The sequence below is a fragment of the Schistocerca gregaria genome, chromosome 3 (genome assembly GCF_023897955.1).
Source record: "Schistocerca gregaria isolate iqSchGreg1 chromosome 3, iqSchGreg1.2, whole genome shotgun sequence".
NCBI classification, from domain to species: Eukaryota; Metazoa; Arthropoda; class Insecta; order Orthoptera; family Acrididae; genus Schistocerca; species Schistocerca gregaria.
Window position 1 is genome coordinate 247,099,498 of NC_064922.1, and position 14,745 is coordinate 247,114,242.

Below are 14,745 nucleotides of genomic sequence, written 5' to 3' on the forward strand. Positions count from 1 at the left end.
CGACCATTCGGTTTCCCTAATACAGTCCTTACATGCTCATCCCATTTGATATCGTTTTGCAACGTTACGCCTAGATGTTTAATCGACGAGAATGTGTCAAGCAGCACACCACCAATACTGTATTCGAACATTATGGGTTTCTTTTTCCGCTCATGTGCATTAACTTACATTTTTTCTACATTTAGAGCTAACTGCCATTCATCACAACTACTAGAAATTTTGTCTAAGTCATCTTGTATATGGTGTACAACTTCTGAGGCTGGCCACTACTTCCTCCCATCTTTCCGCAGAGTACGAGTCTCGCGTCAAAAAAATTGTTCATCTTTTGAAGCGATCCACGAATCGATCCGATTTGTGACTTATTCATCAGATTGGAAATGTTGGTCAGCCAGGTCATGCACCATTGACCTAAACAGGTGATAGTCAGAGGGAGCAATATCTGGAGAACACGACGGGTGGGGTAGCACTTCCCATTTTAACGTTTCGAAGTGCGTTTTGACCTCTTTTGCGATGTGGAGTCGAGCGTTGTCGTGCTGTAAAATCACTTTATCGTGCCTCTCTCTATATTGCGGCCGTTTGTCTTTTAATGATCTGCGTTCGATAACGAGCACATGTAATTGTTTCACTTAGTTTTTAACACTTCATAGTACACGACGCCGAGCTGGTCCCACCAAATGCAAAGCATTATCTTGGAGCCGTGAATATTCGGTTTGGCAGTCGACGTGGAAGCATGGCCCGAATATCTCCATGATTTTTTGCGTTTAGGGTTATCGTTGTCCCCGGTCACAATGCGATGCAGAAATCCCTTCCGTTTTTGCCTCTGAAGCAACTGTTCACAAACGCCGATCGACGTCTCTTGCTTTCAGCTCAGACGGGACCCAATTTCCTTCTTTCTGAATCATAGCGATAGCCTTAAAACGTTTTGAAATGGCTTGCTGTGTCACTCCCACTAATCGTGCCAATTCTTCTTGAGTTTGACGCGAGTCTTCCCTCAGCAATGTCTCCAATTGTGCATCTTCGAAAACATTCTCTCTTCCATCACCATGCCGGTCTACGACGTTAAAACCACCGCTCTTGAAGCGTTGAAACCACTCACGACACGTTATGTCACTAATAGCGTCCTTACCATACGTACTTAAGAGCATCCGATGAGACTCAGTCGCTGTTTTCTTCATATTGAAACAAAACAGTATAACACCTCCCACAAATGAAGAGAATTACTCTCATAAACTGACATTTTCTGTCAACAACAACTTAATGATGCAGATACAAATCGACTAATGAAGTTATGCTGACCGAGGTCCAAGGTAAATGCCTGACGTCTGCGATCTGTTTCTTTCGACCGCTACTTACCTTTGTCGCCACCTATCGGCAAACAGCGGAACAAAGTTGTGCACCTTTTATCATTCATTTTCGAGAGTTTCCCGTACACCATACCAGTATGAGCGAGCAGCCGCAAACTGCAGCTTGCCCTGTCCGCTACATGATTTATGCGTATTAAAAAAATAAAAACAAAACAGCGTCTTAACACACGTCTCTGGGGACACCCCTGAGATACCCTTTTCTGTGATAAATACTTGCTGTCGAGGACAACATACTGGGTTCTATAACTTGAAAAGTCTTCGAGCCACTCACATAGCTGAGAATCTAATCAATATGTTCGTACCATTATTAACGGTCGGCATTGGGGCACCATTTCAAATGCTTTACAGAAATCTAGGAATGTGGAATCCGCCTGTTCCCTCCATTCATGGTTCGCAGCATCTCACGTGAGAAATGGGAAAGCTGAGTTTCGCATGAGAAATGCTTTCTACAACTATGTTGTTCTGTGGACGGAAGCTTTTCCCTCTCAAGGAAATTTATGATATTCCTTTGTATCTGTATGCGTGATAAGATCCAGGAATGCCTATACAGCTTACTAGAACTACAATACGTGATAGACGGCTTTCTGCACCAAACTAATACGTAAAGCAATGAATACGCCTGAGGATGAGAGTGAATGCAATCGAAACGCGTCGTGGATGTTAAAAAAGGAAACCGGCTGACGCAGGTGGTTGTTTTCATTAATCTTCGTCGATTTTCTTCATACAGTCGCACGTGGACGAAATAAGGTGATTTACATTTGTATTTAGTATCTGTTAGCACATCACCGTCTTACATAGAGACGTGAGATCAAGCGGAACACCCGGCGTGTCTTGTATCGAACGCAAAGCAAATACGAAATCTTCTCGCGACTGCTTCGCCCTTCGCGTTCGCCTGGAAGCCTGATGGCCTCCGGAGGGCGAAGGCGGTGGTAAGCGGCTTGCGGCTGCAGAGCTCGCTTCACCCCAGAGACCTGGAGGCCACTGGAGGCTGCCTCGCTCGTCTGTTCGCGCTAAACGTCAGCGACCTGTGCGCTGGGAGCCTCCAGACTCCCCAACCGCGGCAAAGTAGCTGAAGCTTCTTTCAGGTCCTGTTGCGTCACGTTACTGCTACCAGGGCGAATACAAATGTGCGGTTTATGACCCTCGCCATCTCAAAAAAATAAATAAATCAGCAAATGCTTTTATATTTTCACATGAGAGGGTACTGAAAAGTAATGCTTCCGAATTTTTCATGTGAAAATCTTATATATTTTTAAATAAAGCAAGCTTTATTAACGTTCTACATCTTTATTCTTCTCTCAACACAGTCTCCATGGAGATGGACACATGGACCGAGAGACCGGTTTGTTGATATTGTCACAGAGGAATGACATTGTCGGCGGAGCCACAACCTCACCTCTGCATGTACTGCATCGTCTCTGTCAATGAGAAGTTCTCGAAGGTGTTCTTTCAGTTTTGGAAACAGATGAAAATAGGATGGGGCCAAGTTGGGACTGTATGGAAACTGGATTCAGCGTACTACTGTACGAAATAGATTCAAATTCACTTATGGCGAAAAACTCTGAATCAACAAAACAGAAAATGAATACACTCACTTCTCTTTATTTGTCATACTCTTTTTCTCACGACGACGTCAGTCAGAAGCTTGATCTCCTCGTGTTCTACCAACTATATCATAAACTAGCATCGAAACAGGCACAAAAATTATAAAAGACATAACGCTCAATACAAGCATCAAATATTCATGTTACGTTACCTTATTAAAATCTTATTATATGTTATAAAGTGCCACCACAATAGAAAAGCGTTTGCTCTCTTTGCTATATTCTGTCATCTTATTTGCTCTAGTCGTCAGTAGCCATATACAGTCGAATCTCGATAATCCGAAGTTAAAACTGCCTCAGAAAAAATAATCGAATAAGTGCGAGTTCGAGTCAGCGAGACTTTGACCGTTGAGGAATGAAGAAAAAAAGTATAAGTAAGTTTGTCCCCCACAAGTTAACATACACTACTGCCCATTAAAAGTGCTACACCACGAAGATGACGTACTACTGACGCGAAATTTAACCGACAGGAAGAAGATGCTGTGATATGCAAATTAATAGCTTTTCAGAGCATTCACACAAGGTTGTCGCCGGTGGCGACACCTACAACTGGCTGAGCAGTTGACCTGCGTTGCCTGGTGAAACGTTGTTGTGACGCCTCGTGTAAGGAGCAGAAATGCGTACCATCATGTTTCTGACTTTGATAAAGGTCGGATTGCAGCCTATCGCGATTGCGGTTTATCGTATCGCGACATTGCTGCTCGCCTTGGTCGATATCCAATGACTTTTAGCAGAATATGGAATCGGTGGGTTCACGAGGGTGCTGGGTGCTGGATCCCAACGGCCTCATATCACTAGCAGTCGAGATGACAGGCATCTTATCCGCATGGCTGTAACGGATCGTGCAGCCACGTCTCGATCCCTCAGTCAACAGTTGGGGACGTTTGCAAGACAACAACCATCTGCACGAACAGTTCGATGACGTTTGCAGCAGCACGGAGACCATGGCTGCGGTTACCCTTGACGCTGCATCACAGACTGTAGCGCCTGCGATGATGTACTCAACGACGAACCTGGGTGCACGAATGGCAAAACGTCATTTTTTTATGAATCCAGGTTCTGTTTACAGCATCATGATGGTCACATCCGTGTTTAGCTACATTGCGGTGAACGCACATTGGAATCGGGTATTCGTCATCGCCATACTGGCGTATCACCCGACGTGATGGCATGGAGTACCATTGGTTACACGTTCGGTCACCTCTTGTTCGCATTGACGGCACTTTGAACAGTGGACGTTACATTTCAGACGTGTTAAGATTCGTGGCTCTACCCTTCATTCGATCCCTGCGAAACCCTATATTTCAGCAGGATAATTCACGCCCGCATGTTGCAGGTCCTGTACGGGCCTTCCTGGATACAGAAAATGTTCGGCTGCTGCCCCGGCCATCACATTCCTGAGATTTATTACCAACTGAAAGCGTCTGGTCAATGGTGACCGAGCAACTGGCTCGTCACAATACGCCAGTCACTACTCTTGATGAACTGTGGTATCGTGTTGAAGCTGCATGGGCAGCTGTACCTGTACACGCCATCCAAGCTGTGTTTGACTCAATTCCCAGGCGTATCAAGGCCGATATTACGGCCAGAGGTGGTTGTTCTGGGCAATGATTTCTCAGGATCTATGTACCCAAATTGCTTGAAAATTTAATCACATGTCTGTTCTAGTATAATATATTTGTCCAATGAATACCCGTTTATCATCTGCATTTATTCTTGGTGTAGAAATTTTATTGGCTAGTAGGGTAGAACACTGTCGTGCCAATAATAATATTTGTATTTAATGACATTTCAACAAACAGAGCTCGATATAAAGTTTACTTTTTATAACATTTTTTTAGTTTTTATGTATTTTTATATTTCAAATGAAAGGTACCTTGTCTGATCCAAACTACTCGGACTCCACACACACAAGACGTCACGAGAGGCTGAGCCGCCAGCGCAAGAGGAGGGGGGCTGTCAGTAGAAAAGCAGTAACAGCAGAACAGGAGACCTCAGTGACATAGAACTGGGATCAGTCATTGGGTGACACCTGAGTAATAAATCAGTCAGGGACATCTCATCCGTTCTAAGGCTGCTCGAGTCGACTGTCGGTCATGTGACTTTGAAGTGGGTACGCGAAGGAACGACAATAGCTAAACCAAAACCAGGCACAACACACGTACTGTTGTTGTTGTTGTGGTCTTCAGTCCTGAGACTGGTTTGATGCAGCTCTCCATGCTACTCTATCCTGTGCAAGCTTCTTCATCTCCCATTGCCTACTGCAACCTACATCCTTCTGAATCTGCTTGGTGTATTCATCTCTTGGTCTCCCTCTACGATGTTTACCCTCCACACTGCTCTCCAATACTAAATTGGTGATCCCTTGATGCCTCAGAACATGTCCTACCAACCGATCCCTTCTTCTGGTCAAGTTGTGCCACAAACTTCTCTTATCCCCAATTCTATTCAATACTTCCTCATTAGTTATGCGATCTACCAATCTAATCTTCAGCATTCTTCTGTAGCACCACGTTTCGAAAGCTTCTATTCTCTTCTTGTCCAAACTATTTATTGTCCATGTTTCACTTCCATACATGGCTACACTCCATACAAGTACTTTCAGAAATGACTTCCTGACACTTAAATCTATACTCGATGTTAACAAATTTCTCTACACACGTACTAGCGGGCAGGAATCGTCAAGCACTGCAGAAGGTGGTTGTAAAAAATCGCTTGAAATCAGCAGAAAGAATAATTCGCGAGTTTCAAAGTGCTACCAGCAGTCCAGCTAGCACAGTCACTATGCGCAAAGAGTTAAAAAGAAAAGGATGCAATGGTCGGGCAGTTCCTCGCAAGTCACACATTTCTGTAGACAATGATAAGCGACACTAGAGGAGGTGTAAAGAGTGGCTCTGCTGCACAGAGGAAACGATTGGTATGGAGTGACGAACCACGCTATACCCCGCGGAAATTCGATGGAAGAGTCAGGGGTTCGTGAATTCCTGGAGAACGACGCTTTGCATCACGGGTAGTGACACCAATGAAGTACGGATAAGGTTATGTGACGACATGGGTGCGTTGTTCGTGATCAGGGAGTCGTTCTCCTACCGCACTTAAGAAAACGCTAAATTCGGAATGATATGAACACGTTTTACTGCAGTGTGTACCGTGTACAGAAAGAAAAACAGTTCGGAGACAATGACTGTATGTATTGGCGTGACAACACACCCCGCCACAAAGCAGCGTCTGTGAGGCATTGCTTTACGGGCAATGACATCCAACAGGTTCTACATCTGCGTCTACATTGATACTCTGCAAATCACATTTAAGTGCCTGGCAGAGGATTCATCGAACCACCTTCACGATTCTCTATTATTCCAATCTCGTATAGCGCACGAAAAGAACGAACACCTATATCTTTCCATACGAGCTGTGATTCCCCTTACTTTATCTTGGTCATCGTTTCTCCCTATGTAAGTCGGTGACAACAAAATATTTTCGCATACGGAGAAGAAAGTTGGTGATTGGAATTTCGTCGCGACGAAAAACGCCTTTCTTTTAATGATGTCCAGCCCAAATCCTGTATCATTTCTGTGACACTCTCTCCCATATTTCGCGATAATACAAAACATGCTGCCTTTCTTTGAACTTTTTCGAAGTACTCGGTCAGTCCTATCTGGTAAGGATCCCACACCACGCAGCAGCATTCTAAAAGAGGGCAGACAAGCTTAGTGTAGGCAGTCTCTGTAGAAGGTCTGTTACATTTTCTAAGTGTCCTGACAATGAAATGCAGTCTTTGGTTAGCCTTCCCCACAACATTTTCTATGTGTTCCTTCCAATTTAAGTTGTTCGTAATTGTAATACCTAGGTATTTAGTTGAATTTACGGCTTTTAGGTTAGACTGATTTGTCGTGTAACTGAATTTTAGCGGATTCCTTTCAGCACTCATGTGGATGACCTCACATTTTTCGTTATTTATGGTCAACTGCCACAATTGGTTTTGCTTCATCTTCTTGTCTTTTTTCCATTTCCTCAGAGTCTAAAATTTCAGTGTCAGACTGACAGAACATGACAGACCTCAAAATGATCTTCAAAATGTACGACACATCAAACCTTCCGTAACGAGATTTTCACTCTGCAGCGGAGTGTGCACTGATATGAAACTCCTGGTAGATTAAAACTGTGTGCTGGACCGACACTCCAACTCGGGACCTTTGCCTTTGGAAGGAAGGCGACGAGGTACTGGCAGAAGTAAAGCTGTGAGGACGGGGCGTAGTCGTGCTTGGGTATCTCAGATGGAAGAAAACTTGCCAGCGAAAAGAACAGGTCCCGGGTTCGAGTCTCGGTCCAACACACAGTTTTAATCTGCCAGGAAGTTTCACATCAAACCTTGTTACGCTGACTAGATTTCAGAGAGAAACAACCGGGACACTTGTGTTTATGCATTATACCTAACTTCATTGCTATATATGCGCTTACTTTTCTTGTCAGTTATCGTGATATTTTGAAATCGATAATGGGTCTATGACTGATACATACTTTTTATTGTAATAACCTGGCTACACCTTCTGCCATGTTAGTCATTTACTAGATACTTAGATACAATTTGGTAATCCTAAAAACTATGTGATACTACTAATCAGTAGTCAGATTCAAATTATACATTTCATATTAAAATTTAACAGTTCAGGCTGTTAGAGCAAGTGTGTACACATGACAGATAACATTCAATAACCGCTGCTAACACATGCCTCATTGCTCACATTCTTCACAGAACTAACTTCCGTATGGCTGCAGTCCTGTTAGGAGAAATGGTTTAAGCTAAGCGATGTTCCTTTATACCTTTTTTATGTTACGTCTTCGTTGCACGCAATGTGATTCTTTAGCGGATGCAGGAGCGTTCATGAACAGAAAATTAAGATAAATACATCTAATATCAAATAGTACAATAATACAGAGCTTTGTTGCTGTATTTGTGGTCTCAGTTACTAACAGTAGATGTGAATGTAGAAATGCATACAGGCACAAAAGAATTATAAGTCTTTCATTCTCCAATACAATGTCTATTCAGAAGATGTTGCGTCCTGGCCTCTATGAAGGTCTGTTAGTGTTATACAGGCGGCAAACACACAAAAAGGGCGCAGTGTATCAATTTTCGAACTCAAGTACAGCCGCCGTCGGAGCTCCGGAGAGGGGATCCTTGCATCTCACTGTCAGCGGCGTAATCCTTCGTGACAGCGCTCTAGTATCGTGTTGGCGGCTGTAGGGGACGCGCCGGCGTAGCTGGTGGCGGGAATATTCCACGATGTCACACAAAAAATGATGCCTTTCTTCAGCCGAAATTGGCCGAGAGTAAAAATGTGTTGCTTTCCTTACTGAACGCCTCTCGTATAACCAGATACACTTATTTTTGATTCTCCTAACATATGGCGAGATTTTTCACTAGACCATTTTCATATGATTTCTAGAGTTTAAAGAGGCTTTTCAAGGGACAGTGCAACTACTTTGATTTATCGAAAAATTTGATTTATTTTTGAACTTGCAAAAGACTACTGTACTACTGCAAGTGCGTCTTTTTGTGAGACACCAAAAGTTATTATGTCAAAATTCACTGTACACTTTGTCCTTTGTTAACTCCTGCTGTCGTGTTACCAGTTTCTGAAGGCCTGTATCCGATACTGCTGTATCCGACGTGGCATCGGACAATGATATCGATATTCTCCATAGGCTTCACCGATGATGCTGCAAATCGCAGACACTGATAGCAGGAAGAGAGACACGTGGTCTGATCCCGTAACTGCCAGCGAGGATGCAAATATCGATCCTGTCATTATTCTCTCCGGCCGATCCGTCGTCTACGACTTGGCATATTTTTGGGACATATTGGTGGCTTCTAATCCGTCTGGAGTAATCGCAAACGTGTTGCGTTTCAGGTGAGGATTGTTTAACGAGAATCGATAGATAACTGGTAGTCGACGGCAACATACTGGCGGTATTCTATAAGCCAACCATCGGCTCAGTAGTACAGACTGTCCTTGTAAAGATTATCAGCTATTCCGCCTCAGGAACCACGTACACAGAAGAAGGCATTCCTTGCTCACTGAATCGCGTATAATTTTCACTTGCCTACACGATATTTTATCACGTGTGTTTTGCTTAATAAACTTCCCAAGTTCTGTGGTAGAATAGTTTTTATTAAAGATAGTAAAGAATATACTGTAGCATCTCGTTTAGACCTGCTCTCCTCTTTAGGTTCTCGTTATGTTGTTGTACATGCAAACCTGTCCTCAAGGCGAACGTCGATTTGAACATCAAAGCGTTTCAATGGCGACGGTAAGCCCTTGCCTTCCGCCGACCTTTCACCCAAGTTGCTCAGCAGATCACAGGGTGACTTGCGAATTAGCAACGTTTCTGAACCACGGTGCACCCAGACATTTACCGTACACGCTTATCATTGCCGGAGCTAAAATAAGTAATAAGTGATAGACAGTCTATCGCTTGCCGATTGAGCCGCCAATCTACATCAGATTTATGTAATACTCTCAAAATAATAACACAAATATGGCAGAGATACGGTCATTACTGTACGAAAGGGTGTGAAGAAAAATGTGGTTTATTTAAAAAAACTATATCTATTTTCATTTCCTTTCCTTCTACAATAAGATACTTTCGATGAAGTAAATGATTTTAAAATATAGACTTATTTATTCACTACGTGTATTGCTTTCTGTAGTCTTTCGGTAATATTGACAAAATGATCAGCATATTTCCTTGTTACAAAGTGGTTATATTATTTGTCTTGTCCATCCTGTAAAAATTCGCAGTTATTTGTAATTAATATATTCAGTTTCATACTTTTCACTATCAAATGCTAAACAGTTTTGAATGTCTTTAACTGTGTCACTATGTTTCTTCTCTCTTGTATCTGCACGGATGGGCACATTAAATCGTGTCTCATCATTGGAACGTTACAGTAGGCCACCCTCTGCTCTCAGTAAGGTACGAAACGCGGAAAAAACACAACTACTTCAAATTACAAACTCTTATGAAAATAACAAAAGTTAGTCTTTGGTGATAGCAAAATAAGAAACGATTATTTGGGACATCTGCGTTTTTACACCGTGTGCAATACACTTGTAGATTTAGAAAAAGTTTTGACAGTGTTGACTGAATTACAATTTTTGAAATTTTGAACGTATGAGTTATAAAATGCAGAGAACGAATGGTTATTTACAGCTTGTACTGAAACCAGACTGCATTTACTAGAGTCGAAGGACTTGAAACGGAGCAGTGGTTCACAAGGGAAAGAGACGGGATTTGGAAAGGAATATAAAAACCAGGGAGAAAAAATCGAAAAACTTTAGGTTTTACGACGAAATTGTAACTCTGTCAGAGACACAAAGGACTTGAAAGAATACTTTAACGGTGTGGATAGTATCTTGAAAAGAGGTTAGAACATGAACATCAACCAAGAAAAAAAGGCAGTGTAATGTAATGAATGTAATGGAATTAATTAGGCGGTGCAGAGGAATTGGATTAGGAGAAGAGACATTAAAAGTAGTAGATAAGTTTGGAATTTGGGCAGCAAAGCAAATGCAGATGACGGAAACAAAGAGGATACAAAATGCAAACGCGGTATCAGGAGAAGTATTTCTGAAATTTGTGAATATTGAATACAAACTGAAGTGTTAGGAAGTCTATTCTGAAGGCATTTGTCTGAATTATAACCTTGTACGGAAGTAAAACTTGAACTGGCAAGAAGAGGAAACAAGCTTTTCTCACGTGGTGCTCCGGCACAGTGCTGAAGATTAGATATGTAGAACAAGTAGCTAATGAGTAGGTGCAGAATCGAACTGGGGAAAAAAGAAGTTTATGGCACATGATGACTAAAAGAAGGAATCTGTTGACAGAGCACATCTTGAGACACCAGGGAATCGGTAATGTGGTAATGGAAGAAAACGTGGGGGATAAAAATTGTAGAGGAAGACCAAGAGATGAGTACAGTTAGTACAGTCGAAGGGATGTCAGTTGCAGTGCTTCTACGTGTACACCTGCGTAACAGAGGATACATCCTATTGTACCAGTTATTAGAGTTTTTCCCATTCAAATAACGTACGGACCGCGAGAAGAATGATTGTGTAGTTCTCCCATGCGTGCGGTAAGTAACATAATCTTGTCCTGACGATCCTAATTCTGGACATTTGGAGCGTCGCATTGTCCTGCTGGAATTGCCCAAGTCCGTCTGAATGCACAATGGACATGAATGGATACAGGTGATCAGAAAAGATGCTTACGTAAGTGTCATATGTCAGAGCCGCATCTAGACGGATCAGGGGACCCATATCACTCCAATTGCACACTCCCCATACCATTACAGAGGCTCCACCAGCTTGAACAATCCCCTGCTGAAATGCAGGGTCCATGGATTCATGAGGTTGTCTCCATACCCGTACACGTCCATCTGCTCGATACAATTTGAAATTAGATTCGTCCGACCAGGCAACATGTTTCCAGTCATCAATAGTCCAGCGTCGGTGTTGAAGGACACAGAATGACTAAAGCAGTCCTCAAGGGTACACGAGTGGGTCTTCGGCCCCGAAACGCGATATCGATGATGTTTTGTTGAATCGTTCGCACGCTGCCACTTGTTGATGGCCCAGGACTGAAATCTGCAGCAGTTCGGGGAAGGGTTGCATTTCTATCACGTTGAAGGATTCTCATCAGTCATCGTTGGTCCCTTTCTTGCAGGATCTTTTTCCGACCGCAGAGATTTTGGAGATTTGATGTTTTACCTTATTTCTGATATTCACGGCACCTCTTGTTCGCATTGAGGGCACTTTGAACAGTGGACGTTACATTTCAGATGTGTTACGACCCGTGGCTCTACGCTTCATTCGATCCCTGAGAAACCCTACATTCCAGCAGGATAATGCACGACCGCATGTTGCAGGTCCTGTACTGGCCTTTCTGGATACAGAAAATGTTCGACTGCTGCCCTGGCCAGCACATTCTCCAGATCTCTCACCAACTGAAAACGTCTGGTCAATGGTAGCCGAGCAACTGTCTCGTCACAATACGCCAGCCACTACTCTTGATGAAGTGTGGTATGGTGTTGAAGCTGCATGGACAGCTGTACCTATTCACGCCATCCAAGCTGTGTTTGACTCAATGCCCAGGCGTATCAAGGCCAGAGTTAGTTGTTCTGGGTAGTGATTTCTCAGGATCTATGCACCCAAACTGCATGAACACGTAATCACATGTCAGTTCTAGTATAATATATTTGTTCAAGCAATACCCGTTTATGATCTGCATTTCTTCTTGGTGTAGCAATTTTAATAGCCACTAGTGTCATTCCGTCATGGGTTGTTTATGTATATACCGCTTCATAGTAAATTCGATACATATATGCTTCAGACACTGTACTATTACTTCCATAGAAGCTTAATTTATACCGATTTGCATTCTGCAGCGAGAAGTGTTGTAGGGCGCCGCAACTGATGTAGCGAATAGCCTTAGCTGTACTGAGTGTGACGCTGGTGATTGTGGCTTGCGCAGGTGACCTGTTCGTGCTGGTGTTCAGCATGGACAGCCGGGAGTCGTTCGAGGAGGTGGTGCGGCTGCGCGAGCAGATCCTGGAGACGAAGCTGAGCGCCTGCGCGTCGGCCAACAGCTCCTCGTCCAGCCGCAAGAAGGCCGCCATGCCGCGGGTGCCCATGGTCATCGCCGGCAACAAGTGCGACAAGGAGATGCGGTGCGTCCACTCTCTCTACTCCCTTACTTCGTCAACATTCTTCCCTTTACTCTCGTTCAATACAATCCTAAATAAATGCCCCTTTTTACACAAAGTCTCCCATTTATCCAGATCACCGCAAAAATACTGCAGGATAGAATGAGATATTCACTCTGCAGCGGATTGTGCGCTCATATGAAACTTCCTGGCAGATTAAAACTGTATGCCGCACCGAGACTCGAACTCGGGACCTTTGCCTTTCGCGGGGAAGTGCTCTACCAACTTCTTTTTTTTCGTTATAGTTCGTTGCAATTGTTCATGGCGGACATTACCTGACGCCCGTTGAAGTTCGTTATTGATCGATTCACTCAGTTTTTTTGTTACAGAGGGCAACTAATCCTCTGTCCGAACACGCTGAGCTACCCAAGCACGACTGAGCTACCCAAGCACGACTCACACCCCGTCCTCAGAGCTTTACTTCCGCCAGTACCTCGCCTCCTACCTTTCAAACCTTACTGCAGGATAAATAATAAAACACCCTCAAAGAAAAGACTATTTTATTGACAAGTGAGGTGACAGGTAGCCCACCCTTGTGTGAGTATATAATAACCAGTTCAAATCAAATGAAATACATATATCACAGTGAAGGGTACCCAAACAGTAGCATCAACACGCAGCGTACCTCCCTCTGGCGGCAACGTACTCAGGTATTCTCACACGTAAACTGTCGTAAAGGCGTAGAGCAGCATCGTGCGATAGACTATCTCAAGCGTCTTGTGCTTTTTGCTGCATTTCGGCATTGTTTCTTGCAGGCCCTGAAGACCTAGTAAGTTCCCTCTTCATCACGTTCCATACGCATTCAGTTGAAGAAAGATCTAGTAATCTTGCTGCCCAGGACAGAGGTTGCCACGACGAGGAACACGTTGCATCACTGCAGATGTACATAGACTTGCATTATCGTGCTGAAAAATCGCATAGCCTTCCTGTTGAATAAATGGCACTAGCACGACGATAACAGCCTCTGCCATGTTACTTTACCTTGCAGAAACACCAAATTTGACCGTGAGGTGTAACAGATGGTTCCCATCCTCCCCACATCATGAAGGCTGGAATTGGACTAGCATGTTGTGGGCGAACGCTCTCTGGAAAGGGCAGTTCACAAGGACAGAACTCACTCTCATCCCTCAATACAACATAGCACCATTCCCGTCTCCAGAGTAGCCATGCTTCGCAGTCTCGTGGTATCGGTAGTAGCCTGGTCAGAGGTACACGAACTTAATCCTGCTGCAAGCAGGCGGTTCCCATTGGTCCCTGGCAACACTACATGTGCGACATGTGTCCGCATTTCATCCCTGGATGATGTTCGGTCGGTCACCGCTGCTTTCCCAATGCATCAATCTTGACGTTGTCTGTACTACGTGGATATCCAGAACCTGGTCTACAGTTGTGCTGATGATCCACAGAACACAGTTGAAAGCAGCGACACACCACCTATATATTGTGCCAAAAATGTGTAGCAATCCGTCGTCGATACGGCTGTCCAACATCCCGCAGGATCACAATGCGACCCCGTTCAAATGGTTGAAGCTGTTCAATACGAGTACGTACTCGTCGGTGGGGCATGGTTGTACCCTGTAATGAATATTGGGAAGCTTGTTCACCTCTGAAGCCAGCGCCGGCCGCTGTGACCGAGCGCTTCTAAGCGTTTCAGTCCGGAACCGTGCTGCTGCTACGGTCGCAGGTTCATATCCTGCCTCGGGCGTCGATGTGTTTGATGTCCTTATGTTAGTTAGGTTTATATAGTTCTAAGTCTAGGGGACTGATGACCTCAGATGTTAAGTCCCATAGTGCTTAGAGCCATTTGATCTAAAGTCAGCGCAGTTACTGCCTGCAGAGTCAAAACAGCGGAGCCATAGGCGGACCTCCTGAGCGCCATCTCATCGCCGATGGGCGTGGCCAATGAATCACTAAAACTACTAGCACAGCTCTTCAGTAAGTGTATATTATGCCCTGGTTCCACTGAACGCAGTTCTTTAGGATGTTGCATTTTTTTCCGGCAGTGCAT

At 43.9% G+C, this 14,745-nt stretch overlaps 1 protein-coding gene across 1 annotated transcript in view; it reads left to right on the forward strand.

Annotated features, from left to right (window-relative positions):
• The window catches only part of LOC126355325 (GTP-binding protein Rhes), a 494,539-nt gene that overhangs the window by 393,767 nt on the left and 86,027 nt on the right, over positions 1-14,745 (forward strand). The window contains exon 2 of the mRNA XM_050005619.1: positions 12,506-12,701. Coding sequence (XP_049861576.1) covers positions 12,506-12,701 — 196 coding nt within the window. The remainder of the gene's footprint in view (positions 1-12,505; positions 12,702-14,745) is intronic.